The following is a 21,280-nucleotide window of genomic DNA, read 5'->3' on the forward strand; positions in this document are numbered from 1 at the left end:
TGATTTCCCTTTTCTTTCATTTGCAGGTAAGATTACATGATTTCAGTTATTGTTTATCTTGGTCTTGGTTCACCATGAAGCCTTTTTGCTTCACTTTTAGTTATGGCTGGTTGTTGCTTCACTTGTAATTGTTATCCCCCTAGACTCAAAAGGGGGCGTAACACTTCCTTCCACTCCCTTTCAAGCATTCTTTGGTTTAATGTCTAATTCTCCTAAGTTTGATTCGTCTTTGTATGAATGTATAACTGCTGACTGCATTGTTTTGTGCATTATTCTTGCTTTGCTTAAAAGAAACCATTTCAAACAAAAAAAAAAGGATCATTTGGACCAACGTATCAAAGTCTCCTCGTCCTGCAGAGCACGAGAATCCACAGCCGTCTCTGCAGAGGACGGGCTGTGCATGTGGACGGAGGCAAGGATCAGAAACTTGTCTCAGGTCTCAGAGGGCCGTGCACGCACGCCGTGCACTCACAACACACACACAAACAGTCTGGATTCATTTGAACTTTAATAATAAAAAGAGAACTAAAATAAAAATCTCAACATAAAAAATAGATGGCAAACAGACTCTGAACTGATTATGAGGATAATGTGGTCGCAGTGATGATACAGTAGAATAATAATAGTCACATAATAATCAGAAGCATAATAATCACCATCAGTGTTTGCTGGGGGTCCAGCAGCAGAGATCACTGTTAGCATGGCACTCGTCCAAATATGTCACACCCACAGACGCACGAGCACGAGGACACGAGCACAGCACCGACTGAACATGCCCCTCAATGCAGGGGGCGGGGCCCGAGAGGGGCGGGGCTGCTGGCAGTTTGTGATTCAAAAATCTTCAATGTAAAAATCATTTTCAGCAACTGCACGGCGCCCCCTGCAGGCCAGGCTCCACCAAGCAGAGCCCAGTGCTGCTTTAGCAGAACCAACACCACCCCAACGGGTCGTCAGAAACATCAGAGCTTCGTCCAGAGTCCGACAGCCCTCGGTTCTGTGATACCACAGCAGACCGGAACACAGTTTGGACTTATGTTGGTTCTGGAAAACTTTGAGGAAAGGTTTTCAGAGAGACATTCAGGAGCTGGGAAAGAACCACCACTATGAGTCCAAGCTGTGGTTCTGTTCTGAATGAGCGAACAGAACAAACCAATGAACTTCATTTGGGTCAAAGGAACTTCAAGCTCTTTCACAAAGTTCCTCCAATAAAGTCAGAGGTTCTGGCTCTGTGGAACAGAACTTTCTACCAGTTCTTTTTTGTCTTCACTAATCAAAATGCATTTTCAATCTTTTTGTTAAGAAACCAGCAGGTCCAAAATAACACAAACAGTTCAGAGAATCCAAACAAATTCGACCAGAACAGAACGATTTACAGAACCAGTAGAAAACAGTTGAACCAGACATTGGCATCTCACAACTCAGGTTGGGTCTGGGGTTGTTCCGCTCGGCTTCAGACCTCAACGGTCTTTATGTCAATGAAAAGATTAAAGACGGGGTTCTGGGTCAAAACAGGGTCAAGGGTCTGAATCAAATTCCACTCCCATAAAAATGAATACGAATTTGCTTAGACGGCACCAGCCGATTCTGGGCCAACATCAATCACAGATTAGTTCTGGTTCAACCCATCAGAACCAAACTCTTAAAATCCAGAAATGTTTCTGATTCAGAATGGTTCAGTGGCATCAAAGTCAGTCACAGTCACACTCAAAAGGCTCTGATCGGGATAAAGTCGCCCTCGGATCAGGGCTTCGGGTCAAAAGATCCGGGTGGTTCTTGGGGTGCGTGTCAGGGAGGATGGGTGACAGGAAGCGAGAGAAAGCTGCTTTCTGTCAGAACTGCGGGAAAGGAAGTGGACCAGAATCTGTAGCAGCTTGATAGAAAATAGATGCAGCGCTGGCTCTGACTCTGGACCTGAAAGCCCCGCCCACAAACACACCTGCAGCTGTGAACTTTTTTTAATTCTCGCGCTTAAACTAAAAAGACAAACAAAGACGGCGCGATGACACGGACAGGACGAGCGCCGCTGAGCCGGGACCCATCCTCCATCGGGAATGTAACGCTGAACCTCAGGGGGTGTGTGTGTGTGTGCATGTGTGTGTGGGTTTGTGCATATGTGTGTCTGGAAAAGCGAGTGTGGCGGGGGCGGGCTCCTAGCAGTCCTCGTCCTTGTCGTCCACGGCGCCTTTGAGCCGGAGGCGGGCAAAGTCTTCAAAGACGAAGTCGTCGTCCTGGGAGACGCTGCAGACAGAGGGAGGAGTCAGAACCCGTCCAGAACCGAACGGCGGCTGCACGGCGCCACCAACACTTACTTTGTTTCGAACTCTATCAAGTTGGTGTCGATGGGGGGGTCCATCTCTGGCACCGCTGGAACAGAAACACACAAGCATGAGTACACTGGTCTGTTTCCATGGAGACCAATTCAAGACCAGAGTAGTGGCGCCGACGTGTCGACCTACCAGACTGAGGGCGGGACAACGGGGGCTCCACAGGTTTGGGGTGCATGAGGATGAAGGGTAGCTCCACCGACACATCGCTGAAAGACAGACGGCATAATTAACCCAGTTCTAACCCGATGACCTTTGACTAAGGAAAAGTTCTGCTGAAGGCTAAGTTCAGACCAGTCTTTAAGTCAAAGTAAACTTTACTGTCAATCTCTATAATGTTTTCACATACATAGAAATTTAAATTCCATTTATCTTCAAACTCCAGTCTAAACGGGGAAAAAAACATCAAATTACAGAATAAAATAGAATAAGACGAACAAATAAGGTGATTATAAATAATAAAAAAATGACGTGACTGTAAAAATGAGAATAAAGCGACTGTAGTTTAGTTACAGCACCAGTGGACTGGCGGAAAGTGCAGTTCAGTGCTGATGAGGTAGAAAACGTGTGTGTGTCAGGGTTTCAGCAGAACAGGAGGGGCAACGGGGCAACAGGGGGGGGGGGCCGGGAGAGCGTTCAGCTTCCTGACAGCATGGAGGAGAAAACTGTCTCTGGGTCTGCTGGTCCTGGCCTGAAGACTGCGTAGTCTCCTCCCGGATGACAGCAGACTGAAGAAGCCGTGGGATGGATGGGTCGGGTCATCGGCAATGCAGAGGGCTTTCCGGGTGAGGCGGGTGCTGTAGATGTCCTGGAAGGAGGGGAGGGGGCACCGATCGTGCCCTCACGATGCGTTGGAGGGACCTACGGCAGGACGCGTTGCAGGCGCCACACCACGCCGTGAAGCAGCTGATCAGGATGCTCTCCACGGCGCCCCTGTGAAAAGTCTGCTTGACGGGGGGCGGGGGCTTTGGCTTTCTTCAGTTTGCGGAGGAAGTGGAGACGCTGCTGTGATTTCCCAGTGATGTCATGTTATCTGACCAGGAGAGGTTTTCTGTGATGTGCACACCCAGGACCTTGATGTTGCTCACAGACAGAGGAGCAGGAGTGTGCGCTCTTCTGAAAGGGGGGCTCAGCACACATCCCTGGGGAGCCCCCGTGTTCATCGCGATGGTGCTGGATGTGTTGCTGCCGACTGGCGCTGCTTGCGGTCTCCCCGTCAGGAAGTCCAGCAGCCAGTTACACAGAGGAGTGTTGAGCCCCAGCTGAGCCAGTTTGTGAGTGAGCTGCTGGGGGATGAAGATGTTGAATGCTGAATGAACAGCATTCTGACATGCGAGTCCTTATTCTCCAGGTGGTTGGCGCAGAGTAAAGCGCAGTTGAGATGGTGTCATCTGTCGAGCGGTTGGACCGATAACCAAACTGAAATGGGTCCAGGGAGGGGGGCAGGACAGACTGGTCCGGCCACTCTCCCCAGGGGTCTGTATGCAGGCATTAGCATCACAGTGATTTGGTCTTAGGATCGAAGGTGGGGGGTGGGGGGGCTCTGTAGGCTCCTCTCTGTGAGGTGTAAACACAGTCCAGTGTGTTGTCTCCACACGTTGGTGCATTTTTGGAAACGCACTTTTAGGGTCTGCGTGGTTAAAATCCCCAGCCAGAAAGAGAAATGCGTCTGGGTGTGCAGTCTGCTGCTCGTTGATCTGTGCTGGGGGGGTGCAACTGCAACAAGCAATATTGCTGTACATTCCCTCGGAAGGTAGAACGGACGACACTTTATAATCAAGAACTCTGGCAGATCTGAGCATTGTTTGGCGACCACGACAGCATCACGGCAATAGGAATTGCCTACATAGTCTTCAGGCCAGGACCAGCAGACTCAGGAAGCTGAAGTCTCTCCCAGCACTGCCCCCACCCCCCTCTTGTTGCCCCATTGCCCCCCAACTCTGCTGAACTCAGACACACAAGTCCACTGGTAAAAAATGAAGAACTATACTACGGTCACCTTATCTTTTCTCATTTTTACAGTCACTTAATTTTTCTCTCTTTTTATAGTCACCTTATTTGTTCATCGTATTCTATTAATTCTGTAACTTGAAGTTAGATTGTCAATAAAGTTTTCTTTGACTGTTTGAATTGTTGATGTAAACAAATAGCCCGCAGCCTCGCTTTTTTCCCCGCGTACAGCCTATCCGCTCCGTAGCAGCTGGTCGAGTTGAAGAAGAGCATTGTCCGCAAAACTGTTATTCAGCCAAGTTAACAAAAACATTTAGCCGAGTTTGGGTGGACACAAAAACACAGCAGTTTTAGCCCACCTCTGAGTGGACCGCGGTTGATGAATGTGGTCCGGTTTGTTATCCAGAGATGCGGTGGCCGCTAGCCTAGCTCGAAGTCGAACGCCTCCGCGTTTTCCCCTTTTCTGTTTTCTCATACACCGCTTGCGGCGCGTCCAGCGAGGGGGGGATTCAGTCATGGGGGACTGTTCAGGATTCAGGAGGAGCAGACCCGCATCCCGTAGCGCGCCGACGTCCGCGGGGTTTAGCTGCAAATTCGTAGTCTGCTTGATTTCAAGCAGAAACTCGCGGCTGTATGTCCGGATGGCTTCCGAAGTTAACTTACTAGAACATTCCAACTTACACAAACAAAAAAACGCCGTTTTGACTGGAGAGAGAGAAGCCGCTGCGTCCGCACGCGCCGCCATGATTCTTACAGTTGTAACCAGTGTTCAGCTCCAAAATCATCTGAAAACCGCCAGACCCATCATATAAACCGTCCAACGGGGGTGGGGGTGGCCGGAAGGACATACACACGCCCAGCCCTGGGGGGGGGGGGGGGGGGGGGGGGGGGGTAATTCCAGAAAACAGGTTATGCTAGCCCCCACGGTAAATTTGAGGCTAAAGGCCCGTACACACCGGGACGAATATTCGCCAGGCGTTATTCGCCAGCGTTTTTCGCCACGTCTTTTGTGTTCACACCCAGGCGATTTTCGCTGACGATGAGCCGAGCGAACATGCAATTTCCTTCCCTGAAATTAGATGGCGCTTAATGTAAACAGAAATACTCCTGTACACAAGGTGGCGCTGCGCAACTTTACGATTCTTAAAGTCGCTTTTCACTCAGAAGAAGAGAGCAAGTATTTACGCGCTTGTCAGAATCATACAAAGAAAACATGAATATTTCAAGCATCAGTAGCTCCAACTGGTACTTGGTAAGGGGATATTTAAGAATGTCCGTCATTATTTCTTCGCGGCAGTGTAGACGCTACTTGGCGTCTAACTTCTTCGCTGGTATGTGTGCTCAGCAAGGCAGTTTTGAGTTTGAGTGCCCCCAAGTTGTGTTTTACTGTAACTTCAGAAGCTCCAGACACGTGTGCAAAAGCGCCATTCTCATTGGTCGAATAGATTTCGACGCGACGCGTCGAAAAAAAAAAAAACGAACCCGAGGCGTTTTTTTTTGACGCTTTGGCGCTTGGCGTTTTTTCGCCTCGGTGTGCACACTCACATTGGTGCCCTTTGTTTAGTCACGAGGCGTTAAACGTCGGCGAAAATCGCCGGCGAAATTCGTCCCGGTGTGAACAGGCCTTAAGGAAGCTTATAACCTCAGCTTTCGGTTCCAGAAATAGAGGTGTGTTTCAGGGTATGTCAAGTTGCCATAGCAACTCATGCTCTGAACATAACCTGGTCTGGAGCAGGTTTAGTTGAAGGTTAGTTTGTTTTCAGAGAGGTGAAGGAGCATGGCGTGTCCATTTGAAGATGATTTAGTGGATGAAGAAGCTCAGATAATACTTTGTCCACCATGAGAGGGTGATAAGACCATGTATGGATGTTGGAAGGATGAACTTTTTTACACTGATCTTACTTAATTATTTGCTTCAGTTAAGATAAATCATTTTTTTAGTTAAGCCATCTTAAAAATAACACGTAGTTAGACAGTTATTTCACTTTCATTCAAATTAATTCAATTAAGTAGGTGTAACTTTGGTGCTACTGTTAGATCGGCACCGCAAGGGATTGTGGGATACCATTCCCTTTGCCTGTCTGGATGGATTTGGGTTTAAGTGTGAGTTTTTGACCAAATATGTTTAGTTGTTTTACTGTGTTTCTGCCGAGTTATTTTGTCCTACTGTGCTTAAGTCTCTGCACCATGAGTGAGAGGGAGGGAGAGGATGATGAGTTTATATAGCACCCCTACTGTCAATTACTGTAATGACAATGTTGGAAATCTGGGAAATGAATGTGAATCTTCCCTGAATATTGTTTCTTTCTTCTCATTGTTATAAAAATGAGAGAATCTGCCCGGTCGAACTCAGACATATGAGAGTTCAAGAATTATATTAAATTAAGATGGAAAATACATGAATCGAATTTTAGTAACATGACATTTGGTTAGATAAATATATAAATTTAAGTTGTATAAACACTAATTAGGTTTTATAGACGTAAGAAATTAGGTTGAATAATAATAATCTTCATACGCCGTCATTAAATTCTCCGACTCCGTCTCACTGAAGTAAAGAGCCCTCTTTTTTTCTCCACGCGTTTCCATGGTGATGCCGGAAATCGCGCATTAACCCAGGGTTACCAAGTCAGGCATAATTACGCTAATTCATATCCGGTCTTTTGGAACAGACATACCCAGAGTTAGCAAGTTCAGGCGGATTTCAGCCAGGGTTCAGGGTTAAAGTCGGGCTAGATTTAAACATGCTTCCTGGAATACCCCCCAGATCCCGAAGAAAAAAATGTCAGATGTAACCTGGATTAAAACGTTAACCAATGACCCAAGACCAAGGCAAGAAAGTGCAGCAGGTTTTTTTTTGAGCTGTAAGTTTTTCTCATGTAAAAATCAATGCATTCGTTACCGTTTTAATCCACGTTACTGCCGCCGTTTCTTTTCTATTAAAGCCCCAAACCGGACTTGACATGCCAAAAATTGCAGCCAATCAGATCAACCAGAAAGGTTTCCGCCCCCAAGTGACAAAAACGCCCCCTTAACACTGCGGAAAAATCCTGGTGAGGGCGCAAAGGGGAAGTGAACGCGCCAGATCACGGCTCAGGCGTTTAGTTTTAAAATGCGGGGTAGCTCGGTTACAATTGCGTCTGCGCGGTTGTAAGCTTCACTCACTCAGTTACCGAATACGCCCGCTCAGTTGTCTTTACGCCCTTTCACTTTATGGCAGCGATGAAACGCCATACAACACGAAGTGATGTCGGTAGAGAGTCTGTGTGTTCTTTACCCTCCGCGTGAAACCACCAGCTTGACCTTGACCCTGTAGGACACCAGGATGCCCAGCACCTCCTTGTTGGTGACGTCCTTCACACTGAAACAGAGTAGAGGCGGTGGTCACGCAACAGCCAGACGCCTCGCCACTGTGCGCAATTGTGAGAGTGCACGTTACATGGTGGATGAGGCCAGGTTGGTGTCTTCGTGCTTGAGCTTGCCATCCAGAGCCAGGCCCCTCTTCTCCCGGTTTTTGTCGAGCGTAGGGGTCAGAGTGTACACCTTACAGAAGGTGGAGCTCGACGACACCTGGTCGCTGTGGGACGACACACTCCATCAGTCACATGGCCCAGAAAGCCCCACCCCCTCTGAGTTAAGTCTTTGATGCAACATTGGATTAACCCGTCTTCATGTTCAGGAGAAAATAAAATACATTAAAAAAATCACACCACTCAAAAGCATCTCAAACACCAAGAGGTCTTGTGTCTGGTTTTCGGCACCAATCTTCTGATATCATGTTTGACCCTTTAATACCAGAGCTATTGCCAGACAGGGAATGACACGCACTCTTTGGACTTCCGTAATTTTTCGACCAATTACACAATTAAAGTAATTTCAACCTTTTCTAGCTTTTTACGTAAAGGGTTGCATTTTGGTGCAACACTGCTTTTGAGCTGGGTATATATACAATTAAACTAATACAATTAAAACTAGAAAAAAAACCTGTTTAGATTCCTTCTTTTTTTCAGACTAAAATCCTTCAAACGAGAACAGAAACTTGAAATCCAGATTTAAGCACCAAAGTTGTGGTGTTGGTCTGCAGAAGTGCTGATCCAGTTCCTATCTGCTCCAATCAGATGAGGGTTTTTAGACCCAGCTGTGTCACAGACACCAGAACGAGACTGGGAACGCAGAATAATCATCGGGACCACTGGATCTCCTGTTTAGAGGTCTGGATCAAGACTTGTGCACAGAAGCGGGTCAGTGAGGAGTGGAACTGGAAATAGGAAGGAAAAACTGGACTTACTCAGCCTCTAGCTGGGCCACGGGACATTTGTACTGAGCGGTGCTGAACAGACAGATGTCTGCGTACTGACGCACTGCAGGGATAAAGACACAGAGTTAAAGTCACACTAACAGACCTTAATCCCAGTCCAGATCCTAAAACAGAACCAGACCTAGACCCAAGACTCTGATCCCAGTCCACACCCAAATTCTTACAGGCCTAGGACCAGGTTCAGATCCAGGCTACAGCTGTGCTCATGTGTGGGATCACAGTTTATCTCTGACATATCTGAATTATACAGACACAAAAAACATTTGTGCTTCTAAACCGGACTCAAAGCCAGTCCTAACCAGAATCCCTGAACTCCACATTTTCTTTGGGAGGGTTTTGAACCAGCAAACCTCTGCCAGAGGCCTCCATCTGGACGTACCTGAAATCTTCACTCTCTTGACGGTCTTGGTGGAGTTGTTGGTGACGTGAACATTGACGCTGATGGGCTCTCCATGGTAGTACAGCTGAAGGCAAAGCATCATGGGAGAAACAGGTCAGGAATCTAACAAAAGACTCTATAAGCGGGGAGAACGAGGCTGTGAGGCGGTTGGTTGAGCACCTCTTTGTCCAGCGAGGCCTCCAGGTGCAGGGATCTGTCCGACATCAGGAAACTGCGGGTCGTCTCCACCATGGGCTGTGGGCCGGGCTTCTCCGGAGCGTACTGGACCTTCCTGATCACCAAACGCACCGAGTTCCTGAACACAACACAACTTTGTCTGAACCCAGCTGCACAAGAGCAGAACCTCGCTCACCTGCAGTCCAATCACCAACAGGGGAGGAGTCGAGATGTCTCCTCAAGCCTGGACTCACCTCTTGTGGATCTTCTCTTCTATGGATTTGGCACAGAATGCTCTGATCTCAAAGTCCACGCCACAGGCCTGCACACAGAAATCAGGGCTTCAGATGATTGGACGGTTAGACTATGAACGAGGCACAAAACAACTGAAACTGTCAGGAAAGTTGGTTTTCAGAGGGACAGAATAGGTGCGGAGGAGCTGCCCCTCTGTGCAGAGGGAGGGGTGACGGGGTGAAAGAAGCTTCTATTTGGTTAGAAAAAGCCTGGATTTTTTCCGGATCCAGGTCTAGAAAGGGATCAGTTGGTGAAACTTTAAAGAAGCAGAAGGTGGTCAGAGTTGGCCCTTTGTGAGCAGAAAGGCTGGTTTTCCTCAGAAGACTAGGTTAGCTTTGAAGAGAATAGGGGAAGGGGTCCAGGTCCAGTGTTACTGGAGTTCTGGCTCGGAGGATGCTCGTCAGTCTGATACCATGCACACAACCAACTTTAGAAAGGTTTGGGGTTTTCAAGGAAGCAGATTAAGCTGAAGCTCAGACAGACTCGGGCCGGGTCTTACCTTCCCGGTGTCCTCAGGTCCGGGCTGCAGAGTGACAGAACATGGGAGGTTCTGGGGGATCTGGAGCACACAAAAGCACAGAAACTCAGGTTCTGTTACGAGCAGTTTGCTCACACCTTTAAGTCATGTGTTCAGACATTTCAGAAAAACCCAGGCTGCTGGATGCCCCCCCTCTGCAGGCAGCGGGCCCCCCAGGGGAGAGACAGAACTCTCCTCTAGTGGTAACCAAACCAGAACTTTAGGTTCTATTCAAACAGAGCAGGCCTGAAGGAGGACTAGCAGGAAGTAGACAGACTTCCTCAAAAGCAGCTTTTCCTCCTGAGGATGTTTAGACACGTGTCACTTCTGCTTTCCAGCTGCAGGGGGCTGTAAGGCAGATCAGCGTGGGCGGGGTTTGGGTGGAGGGACTCACTGTGAAGTAGAAGGGGTGTGCATGCTGGCCCAGCTTCTTCAGCAGCCTGTCCTGCAGACGGCTGTTGGGTTTGCGCTCCTCAGGCACCGGGGGGAACGCCTGCACAGACAAGAGACCGCTCAGCCTCCCAAACACCTCAGTGGCCTCTGCACCTGCCTCATTCTACTGCAGGACACACCACAGAACCACCAGAACCCTCTCTCAGAACCCGTGTGAGGGTCAGGGGGCACTGGCTCCGCTCCATAGCCACAGACTCACCTGGAAGGTGGAGATGTACAGATCCTTCCGAAAGGACAGACCCAGCACGTCCAGATCCTCGCGGCCATATCGGAACGCACAGGTCAGAGTGACGAAGACTGTGGGAGGAAGAGCACAGGGGGATCAGTGGGGGACTCCAACCCATCCTGGCCACTCCAACTGGGTTCTGGAGGGTTCTTCCTAATCTATTATTGAAGGCAAACTCTCAGCACACCATCTGTTCTGTGGTAGCTCCTACCCCCCTTTGCTCAAAAATCCAACAGAACCTGTAAATCATCATATTGTTCCCTGTCCCGTTTTGGAACAACTATATGGTTTTTAGAGCCAAGGAACGGGCCGCTGTCTCTGTCTCTGGCGGGCAGTGGGCGGGCCTTAAAGGAAGTTGTCTTCTCCACTGTCACCTGTTACTCTGGAGATTACCCTGAAGATCCTTCCATGGACCCCCTATGGAGGCCATCTTTACATCGTTAAGATAGCCTGGACACATTGCAATGATCTGGACTAAATTGGACAATAACAATCAGATTTAGTAAAAATTTGATGCCTCAGCAGGTTTAAGGTCCCACCATTGACTGCATCAGAGAACTGGACTGAGTGAGTGTGACATCCCTCAGAGAAAATTCTTTACTTTCGGTTCCAAGCAGATGCAATCAATTTGGTCGCCATTATTTTGCAATACAGGTGCCATGTTGGAGCCAGACGACGTCAGTAAGCAGTGATTGGTCCCAGTCGGTCTGAGTCTAGGTTTCTATAGTTACGACTCTTGTGTTGGAAGTCCACACCCCTACCACTGAAAGCAGCTGCACGAAATTTGTCAAATGCTTTGAACGTTGGACACGAGACCACAAACTTTAAATGTTTAAAAATATATATGACTGAGTAACAGCTGTTTATTTCTCTACGGGATTTTGGCTTCTTGGAGCCAGCGGGCACTTCCTGTTTGGAACGCCAGGGAGCAGGAGTCACTCGGTCCAGTTCTTTTATCCGGTCAATGGGTCAGGCATAATGACTGGATGTTCTGATTTACAGCCTTCTGTCAATGAGACAGCATCTAAGTTTCTCACAGCCAATCACCTGAAAGCCTGGTCCGATTGGCCTTCAGGAGTCGGTACAACTCAAACCACGCCCACCTACTTATTTATGACGGCAGGGCTGTGGTTCATTTTGCTGGAGGGTATCAAAGGAACTTTCCTCCTCAGCCAGAGGAAACTTAAATGCACCTGTCGGTGTATCAGGCTGGCTTAGGGAGGAGCCTGCAAAGGACTTCCATGCCTCAATGATGACAGAAGCAAGCCGATGAAGAAGATAGAAAGACTGTCTGAACTTATGAAGAAGCTAGAAGGAGGCTGTGGGCAAGTGATCACAGGTCAGCAAGTAGCAGACCCACCTTTCCTGTCCTTCAGGTACTCTGGGTCCACGAGGATCACGCCGTCTGTGAACAGAAGACAGAACAGTGACTGGAGCAGCTCAGGTTGACGAGAGCCGAGCATTGCTCATGGACACGTACCCACTGGATCCACGTGGTCTAGGTGGTCCACAAAGTCCCTCTTTCCCAAGTAAACTGTGAGCTGCAGGACAACAGAAACCAGGTCAGAAAAACCTTCTGACCTCATGAATCATCTAAGAGAGCCACAATCTGAGCACTCATTTGAACATACATGGAAACCCAAGACCAAGAAAATCAACACACGCCAGCAAAACTTCTAACTCCGCCCCAGAACGTCACCATCATCAGTGACGGTGGAGGTAAACGTTAGTGTCCCCTCTACAGAAATAGCTGCTGTTTCTACAGGCAGCAGCAGCAGACAGCCTGATGGGGAAAGGTTCTGCTCAGATGAGCACGCTCACACTCACCTTGCAGTTGGGGCTGGACTTCTTGAAGACTCTGGAGTGGTAACAGCAGCATGGGGGAAGAGAAGAAGAGGAGAAGTTAGTCACTCATGTCTGTTTCATCAAACTTGCTGTCAAACAGGAAGTAAGGCAGCTTCCTGCTGTGCAGAATAAATAGTTTGTTTTATGTTGGCCGCACGCCGGCGGTGGGGGGTGGGGTCATGTCAGAAGAAGATGCATGTATTATGGGATGCCATCAAACTTTTCTGTCTGGGTTTAATGCTGAACTGCGGTTTCCCCAGAGGAGCTGCACCCTGCAGGACTCACACTGAGATTCAGGCCTCAACCCTGCTGGTTCCCAACTCAGAACATCCATCCTGAGGCAACAGGAGCTCCTCGACAACCCGCTTTGACAAGTCGCCATACCACAAACACTGCTGCTTATCATGCACTCATCAGTTGCTGGGAAAGATGGTTATCGCAGCTACCTCATCTTCACATGTGAGAAAACCCACTGCTAGGGTTTCTCACAGAACCATGATGTTTACAAACCACAGGGACTCCACATGACCCAAAAACGTGCACATACTTGAGCTAGTTCTGTGGAGACAGGCTCACCCAAATACAGACGGGGATCCAGCATCCTAACAGCCGCCACATGCCCTTCAGACCCAAACTAGTCCTGATCAGAGCCCTGCCTCCAGCACCACAGATTATGATCCAAGGTCGGGTTGTCAGGGGCACAGTCTACAGGGGTTTAATGTGAGCCTCAGTCTACAGAGGTTTAATGTGAGCCTCAGTCTACAGGGGTTTAATGTGAGCCTCAGTCTACAGAGGTTTAATGTGAGCCTCAGTCTACAGGGGTTTAATGTGAGCCTCAGTCTACAGAGGTTTAATGGGAGCCTCAGTCTACAGAGGTTTAATGGGAGCCTCAGTCTACAGAGGTTTAATGTGAGCCTCAGTCTACAGAGGTTTAACGTGAGCCTCACAACATTTACTTGCAGCAGCTAAACTATTAGAGACACCAGCTGGGTTTAACCTCAGGGGCATCACAGCCTCCCAGATTATCTCAACATGAATGAACATCGCACAAAAACAATCCTGCCAACAACAATCCTAAAATCTAACATTCTGCGGAGAAAATAGTACAAAATATGCATCCATTGGGAGGGGTGGGGTGTCTCCCGTACTGTGTAAATGTCCAGAGTCTCCTCGCCAGTTTTACTGCTCAGGTATAGTAAAGCCCATGAGATAGAGCACAAGGCCTGCAGAATAAATCGCAAATTTATCGTTATCGGAATATCAAATGTTAACATTGATTGGGCTAAAACAATCTTATGACAGCTTGAAGGATTTACCAAATCAAATAAATTCATCTATGCATTTGACCAATCAGATGGAACCCTTTACGTTGTTGACCTATCGGATGGAGTCCTTTAATGTTAGACGTTTGCCTCCTTTGTAGACAAAGGTCATTTGGAATGTAATATAAGTTATGTTGACTCTTCTTTGAATTAAACTGTTGCAGTAAAATAGAAATGATGTTTTTAGTTGTTTTGCTATTTGTTTGTGTAACGCAAGTTAAATTGTCATCGCAATATTGATCACCAATATCCCAAATCACGAGTTTTCCTCATATCCTGCAGCCTTATAATGCACTGTGTTTAATTTAAAGGAAGGAAGAGGAAGATGACGGCTGACTTTAGTGCATCTCTAATACATTCTGAGCTGAAAGCAGCTACAAACACATTTCATGGTGCAATAAATACACAGAGTGTCTGTCTCCTCTTCCCTTCAGCACCAGCAAATGCACAGAAGAACAAAAAGTGACTCAAGCTGCTGTCAAATGGACTGTGGTTAATAATGTGGTTCCGCCTAACTCGTGTGCTGGTGCATCTATGAAACAAGTGATTCTACAGCCCAGAACGTCTTTGTCTTCCTCGTGCAGTTTGTTGTTTGCATGTGTGCAGCCTGAATCTACACCTATGAAGCACACGGCTGAACCTGTGCAGAAGCAAGAGCTGCATAGGGGCTGAGTTCAGGTCTGCAGCAAACACTTCCCCTTAAAACCACCTTCAACCATGCTAACCGCCAACAATCAAGAACAAAGAACTTTTTTTGGTTCAATCCAGTCCCACTCTCATTTAGATCCAGTCAAACTGCAGACTTGAAATGATAAGTCTCCTGTGAATGGCTTCATCCGCCGACATGCCAGCCTTCAGTTCTAGCGGCTCTCCCCGTCACGTTCACTGACATCGCTCAGAGCTGCAATCACCATCACACAGGAAACTACAAAACAGAGATAACTCTGAAAGAGTCAGCGGTTTCTCCAGGTTAGTGACAGGTGGCACAAAGCAGGCCGTGCTTGCGGTCACAGACAATAACAAGATATAGCAGAGTATAGTTTGTGCAATGACCGCCTTCAGGGGTTAGAGGTGACGACAGAGGAGAGGACCACTGCAGTACAACACCCAACAGCGTTTAATGAGTGCTTAGAGGCACTTCAGCAGCCAGCACACAGACCCAGCCGTTTCACAGCTCCTCCTTCCTTCCTTCCTTCCTCCTCTTCTCACATCAAGTTGCCAAACACTGACTTTTGGTCAGCTTCGTGCAGCCTTCCTTTAACACCTCCATGAACGCACACAACCACACACACACGTTCACGCGCGTTCAGATCAAACTGATCACTAATTATTCTGCTTTGACTGAATGCTTTTAATAGGGAATTATTCACACAGCTGAGATTTTAATTTGGCATGTAAACACTCATCAATACCTTCAGGGAGGAACTGGCGCTTCACATGTTTGACCAATTTCACATAAAGACACAGAATAAATTCCTCTTCTTCTCAGCCTCACAAACTAAAAGTACCGTAGTTTTACGATCAGACCAACGGTAAAGAAACAGAAACATTATTAACACTTACATTTCACACTTGATTAAATATTAGTGAGGACCCTTTTTTTGGGCGGCAGTGGTTCAAGTGATTGAGCAGGTTGGCCAACAATCGAAGGGTTGGCGGTTCGATCCCCGCTCCCCCCCAGCCAACCGTCGTCATGTCCAGTGTGTCTCCACTGGTGTGTGAATGTGTATGAATGTCCCGGTGACGGTCAGAGGGACCATAGGCGCCCACTGGCAGCCACGCCTCTGTCAGTCTGCCCCAGGGCAGCTGTGGCCACATCAGTAGTTACCATCACCAAGTATGAATGAGGAGTGAATGAATAATCATATATATCCTCATATATACACTTTAAGCGTCTGGAAAAGCAGAGAAAAATATAATCCATTATTCTATAAATTACTTTTTATGCTTTTATCAATTTTTTCTCAATTAATTCAATTTTTTGCTTCAAGTTTCACACCAACTCTATTTTTTCAACTGTAGAAACACTTTAGGCAAAATTCAAAAAGCCCTTTTTTGTTTTTTAAGACACATTTTCTACACATCGGCAGTAGCTAATTAGAAATTCCCCTCTGGTTTGTGGGCGGGACTGTTAGTGCAGAAGTAAGGCCATTTTAGACTCCCATCAACCTACTGTTAACACTCTCTCATGTTGACTTTTAGTCCCTCAAAAATCCAACCTAACATTGCTGGTGCAACAAAAACGGCAGCAATATTGGTTTAAAACTGCAGGCGAACAGTTTCTAACCAGATTCCAGCTCAGACCAGGTAAATAAAATATTTCTGCAAGTGGATGGATCAGATTTGGAGTGAAGGGAGGCTTTGGCCCGTGTCACAAACCTGAGCGTCTGCTCTTGATCCATCACTATTTCAACAAAGAAATACTCGGAAAAGAGCTTTAAAATTAAATCATTTTTAGAAAAATACTACAAGATCATGTTAAAAACACCAGAGGGAAACTTCTAATATGTCCAATATTTTCACAAAAAGCAAACATTTCCAGCAATTTATTTAACATTTTTGCTCAGGAAACGTACAATTCTTCAGCCCTTTGACTAAGAATATTGCTTTGGCATTTTAAACAAATGAGTTTAGCAAACCCCTCCAGATTGTTCAGCTGCACGTTTGCAAATGTATTCAAAGTTCCAGATCTATTCAAAGCTTTTCCTTAAGAAAACTTGAACTTTTTCAACACAAGGCAAATCACTTCAGCCTTTTTGGCAAACGTATTTCACAATTTATTTAAATGATTTGCTGAAGAAAACTGGAAGTCTTTTAGCAATGTCAGCCAAGAGTTTGAATTTTTAGCAAACCCCTTCAGCGTTTGCAGCAAACGAAGGAAAGAGATTCAGGATTTCAGCGAAATAAAAAGCAACTTCTCAGGAAACCTCCCTTAGGGTCTTTAGCTCTTCATTTGCAGAATTATTGAAACTTTTTGCTAAAGGACACTTTAAATCCAAATCCCTTCAGCATTTTCAGCTTCACGTATTCAGAGTTGAATTATTGCCGGTGAAGTCCATCTTTTTAGTTGCCTTCTGGGTTATTTCCTTTTTAACTGCGGTATTTCTGGTTCTTTGTGCTTCATTTTCTTTTTGTGTTTTCAGCTTATTTATTTCGTAAATATAGGGTTTTTCGAACAGACACCCCCCCCCCCCATCAGTTGATTCTGTTTGTCTATTTTTTGCTGAGCAATCTCTGCCGTCTGCAGTAATCTGATTACTCTTAGGCGGTTTGGGCTGTATGGATTCACATGGATCTGCACACTACGCTGTTGCTTTCACCCACACCTGTCTCACCTGTAGTCAGGCTAAAGGTGGTGACTCCAAAGAGCCAACACTGACACGGGCTGAACACAACTGAACCACGAACCGAGAGGAACAGTTTCAGCTTTTGCCTGTCTCACATGTTCTGCTAAACTTTGGAGAGGTCCCTTCTGTCAGGATGACCTCTTCATCATGAAGCAGCACAGAGCAGATCTGATCCACAATGATGAGGCTTTCTGCAGCTTCAGCTAGGGTTAAAAAGGTCACGGCGCCTGAACCTCTGCTCGCCGACTTCATGAAACGCAGACGTTTTAGGGACGAACGGCAGAACGGGAGAAATGAGGAAGTAGGCAGGTTTCCTGGGCGGAGCCTGCTCCTCTTCCTCCCTTCTAGCAGCTCGCTTGTGCTGACGGAGACACTAATGGAAAACCAACAGAGACTTCCCTCACAAAAACAGCAGACCTGCTACAGCCATGACTCAGCACTTCTCCGACGATGACTCAGCGCTTCTTACAACAAAACACCTCTCTCATTTGTGTTCCACTCAAGGAAAACAACGTCCATCACAAACAGCAGCAGCGCAATTTCTGAACACATAAGTGGGAGGGGCTCTGCTGACCCCCCAGCGCTGATCTTCCTCTTTGCACCGAGGAAGAAGAGTTGATTTAAGGGATTCCTGACAAATGACTCGTAACTATTAATGAAGTCTCAATCTGCAGGGTCATGAGTGGGTCTGTGGAAGGTGAAGTCCAGTCAAGTCATTTTAAGAATCCACGGTTGTGTCTGAATTCCTTCACCACTTACATAATGTTTGCCAGAATGTACAGCTGTCCGAGTCTACAATTCAGAAATCCAGTGCCATGGAAATTTCCCAGAAATTTCTGGAAAAAAAAAAACAACCCAGTGTGCATCGATGCTCACTAGATTGGCGAATATAGACCACAATGCATTTCCTTTGAACATTTGTTGTGAAAAAATGTATTTTCATTAATTTTTTTTTAATCAGAACACAGTGGATTCATAAAAAGCTTAATATTATTATTGCTTTAAGAAATCTGTGACGTCATAGTTGCTGTTAAAGAATATAAAAAGAAATTGAACATTGTGTTGAATTGTTTTTTTTAAACAAAGGGCACTAGGCAGTCCTGCACTATTTCATTTTTTAGTAGTTAGGGGGTAAAGAGGAGATTCAGCTTCCATTTCCACAGTCTGACCCAGAACATCCCGGAAACGCTCGGTTCCTGCAGCTTTAACAGCACAGGGGGGGGCGAGACACCTGTAGAGACACGAAGCTCTGAGGAGGCCCTGCAGGCCTGCTGAGCAGGGTCTGAGCAGGGTCTGTGGACAGACCAGCAGAGACAAGAATCCAGGAAATGCTCCCCCTTCATCTGCCTTGGTTTGCTTTCACACCGGGGGCTCCCAGGAAAGAGCCACAGACTGAAGACGACCTAACCATAAAAAAAAAATAAAAAAAAAAGCATGCAGGTCCAGCAGCTGTTCATCACAAGCTGCTGTGCTCTAAAACGAGCTCTGACCAGGACGAGAAAAGAGGAAGAGGACCAGAGGAAGAAGACCAGAGGAAACCAGATCTGGATCAGCCCAGGAGATTCCAGCTATGCTGAACCAGGGAAGACACTGAGAAGATTCTAGGTCCTACAAGAACCTATTGGTTCTGGCTGGAAGATGAGGAAACCCTGATGATTGACCCAAAAAAATGGAGGTTTTTACTTCATGAACAGCAGACTGGGTGACGGTGGACAGAGTGACCCACGCTAAAGGTAGAAAACATCCATCCGCTCTGAACTCTACTAAACTGGAGGACAGGGCTCAAATAACTGCTGATGGTCCATTTGGCCCAACAGAACATGAACCCAAAGAGAGGTGCAAACCTTTGCTGCACCGTTTGGACCTACATGAGGAAGTCATGGGACATGCGTGATGAAGAGAGGCTGGAAGCTTCAGAACCTTGAAGATGTAGAAGAGGAAGCTGTGGGGCATAAAGGAGGAAGCTGCTAAGCATACATAGGGAAGCCCCTCCCCCTGTCCCTGCCTAACAGGAAGTGCCTGGCAGGAAGTTGGGAAGCTAGCAGAAAGGGCATGGATCGTGTCCTTTTGAAGAGCGTCAGCAGGTCAGGCAGTAGAGGAACCGGCTGAGGAGGACCTTCTGACGCCGAGTCAGCGCCGTCACCTGTGGTTTCTGCCAGAACTCCATCCTCAACTGCTGCACACGTTTGTTTACAATCACACATCTGGGTCCAATGCTGCGGGCTGACTCTGACCCAGAGCCGAGCCGATCCAAAGCAGTTTTGGTTCTGATGGTTTTTACTTAACGCTGACCCCTGATATCAGAACTCCACAGAACTCTGCAGACATGAACAGGTAAACCAGAACCTGAGGAACATAATAGACCCTCAAGCCCACCGCCTAGAACCTGTGAGGTCCAACATGGATCATCTGGAGCTGTTTCAGTGGTGACAGAACCTCTGAGAGTTCTGATCCAACACCAGGACACGTTTCAGCGGAAAAGGTCCTGGTTCTGATCTGCTAGAACAGAACTGGACCAAACCCGAGCTCAGACTTAGAAACCGGAGCAGGAACTCAGCAGGTGGAAGTACCGGGGATCTAGACAGACTTGGATGCAGCCTGGTAAAACCGGAAACGGTACGAACCATGGACGGTCCTGTACCCTCCCGAACTGCAGAACCGGGTCAGCTTCGACACGTATAAATCGAAAGTACCAGTCCAACCAGATCCGCTTGCTTGACTCGTTTGTGTCGTGTAAGAACCTCCGTGACCCAGAGGTACCGTGGGAATTCTACCGTGGATGCGGCGCTAGTAGGTGTCCAGTTACATAACAACGCCCGGTTCCCCGCAGCTCAGCATGTCTGCAAAAACACCCCGGAGCTGGGGCCCCGCAGCGGACAGCAGCGAGCGAGCGAGCAGCTGCCTGCCGTCGGGGGTTAGCTTACCCCGCCCTGCTCTGCTAACTTCACCTCTGCTCGAGGAGCTTGGCAGCTCCCGCACTCGAACCCGAACTGGGCCCGATTCTTTGTCAATTCCCTCTTAGTGTGAATCTCTATACGACGCTAGCTGTGCGGGGTTCAGCCCCCGCGTGCAGGGCAGCAGCGCCGCGACTTTCGTTAGCAATCAAAGTGCGTGAAAACGCAGCTAGTTAGCCGTTAGCCGCCGCAGCGGAACCGTCCTACCTGGTGCCCGCCTTGTCCCCCATCTCCTCGGCAGGCGGACGGACACTCGATGCTGACAGACGGAGGCCGGGGCCGGTGGTTGTTTACTGGGAGAGGCGGCGTGTGTGCGGGCAGCCGCGCTCAGCCGTCCGCGCGCCGACACTCGTTAGTATGCTAATGTCCGGAGCGCCGCCTCGGCTTCCGCAAAGAGATGCGCGCTTGTGCGCGCGCGGCGGGCAGCGTCTTCTCGGATCCACGCAGAACTGGATCGCGGTTCCGAATGGATCCCAGTGCTTCACCGCGACATCAGAAGATGGAGCGATGATTTGGACCCGCGATGGAGGTTTCTGTGCTCCCGTGGAGAAGTCCTGACAGCACTGCGCGTGCGCGTGTGAATGCGCAGCGCCTTCAGATTGCGCAACTGAGGCTCTTCATCAGAATGACAACAAGAAGCACAGAAGGATGGGGGGGCACGGCCGTTTCATCAACGGGGCCCTCAGGGCATAGACAGACTAAAGGGCCCCAAAGATTCAAGTGCCCCAGACACTCGTGGCCCTCGCCTGCGTATGATGCAACATTTTAGGCAAAACGGCTGCATTTGTGTATCAAATTCAAACACTGAGCTCATTCAGGGATTTTCATATGCAAAGAAGTTGCAGAGGCTCTCACAGCAACACCGAAAGCTTTGAACACTCGTGCCAGCGTCACTGAATGCAATTATGACGTTTAAAGAAAACAGAGAATAAAAAGTTCAAATGGATACATATGAGATACGGTTAGATAAGAATCAGCAGAAAGAATTCCCTCATTTACTTCTGGATCGCAGATAAATTCGTGTAATTTTTTCTCAAACTTATTTATTTATTCTTTTCATGAAGCATCATTGGCTAACTAATACTCTGTTTTCATCCTGTATTTGTAGAAACAGTTTTCACTTTTATTGCATTTCTGAATCTATGAAATCATTGGAAAATAGAATATCATGTTG

At 47.6% G+C, this 21,280-nt stretch overlaps 1 protein-coding gene across 1 annotated transcript; it reads right to left on the bottom strand.

Moving 5' to 3' along the window:
* Positions 1-489: 489 nt before the first annotated feature.
* LOC101159286 (arrestin red cell) lies at positions 490-20,881 on the bottom strand. The gene is made up of 16 exons (XM_004076657.3): positions 20,314-20,881; positions 12,466-12,496; positions 12,119-12,179; positions 11,999-12,043; positions 10,612-10,709; positions 10,354-10,452; positions 9,942-10,001; positions 9,403-9,470; positions 9,152-9,287; positions 8,972-9,056; positions 8,563-8,635; positions 7,714-7,851; positions 7,552-7,635; positions 2,457-2,533; positions 2,310-2,364; positions 490-2,238 (listed from the first exon to the last, which is right to left on the bottom strand). Exons 1-16 carry the CDS (start codon positions 20,334-20,336, stop codon positions 2,151-2,153), a joined length of 1,221 nt encoding a protein of 406 aa, XP_004076705.1. The 5' UTR covers positions 20,337-20,881; the 3' UTR covers positions 490-2,150.
* Between the last annotated feature and the right edge of the window lie 399 nt (positions 20,882-21,280).

This window comes from Oryzias latipes, chromosome 14 (assembly GCF_053564925.1).
Source record: "Oryzias latipes strain Hd-rR chromosome 14, Olatipes_Hd-rR_3.1".
Lineage (NCBI taxonomy): Eukaryota > Metazoa > Chordata > Actinopteri > Beloniformes > Adrianichthyidae > Oryzias > Oryzias latipes.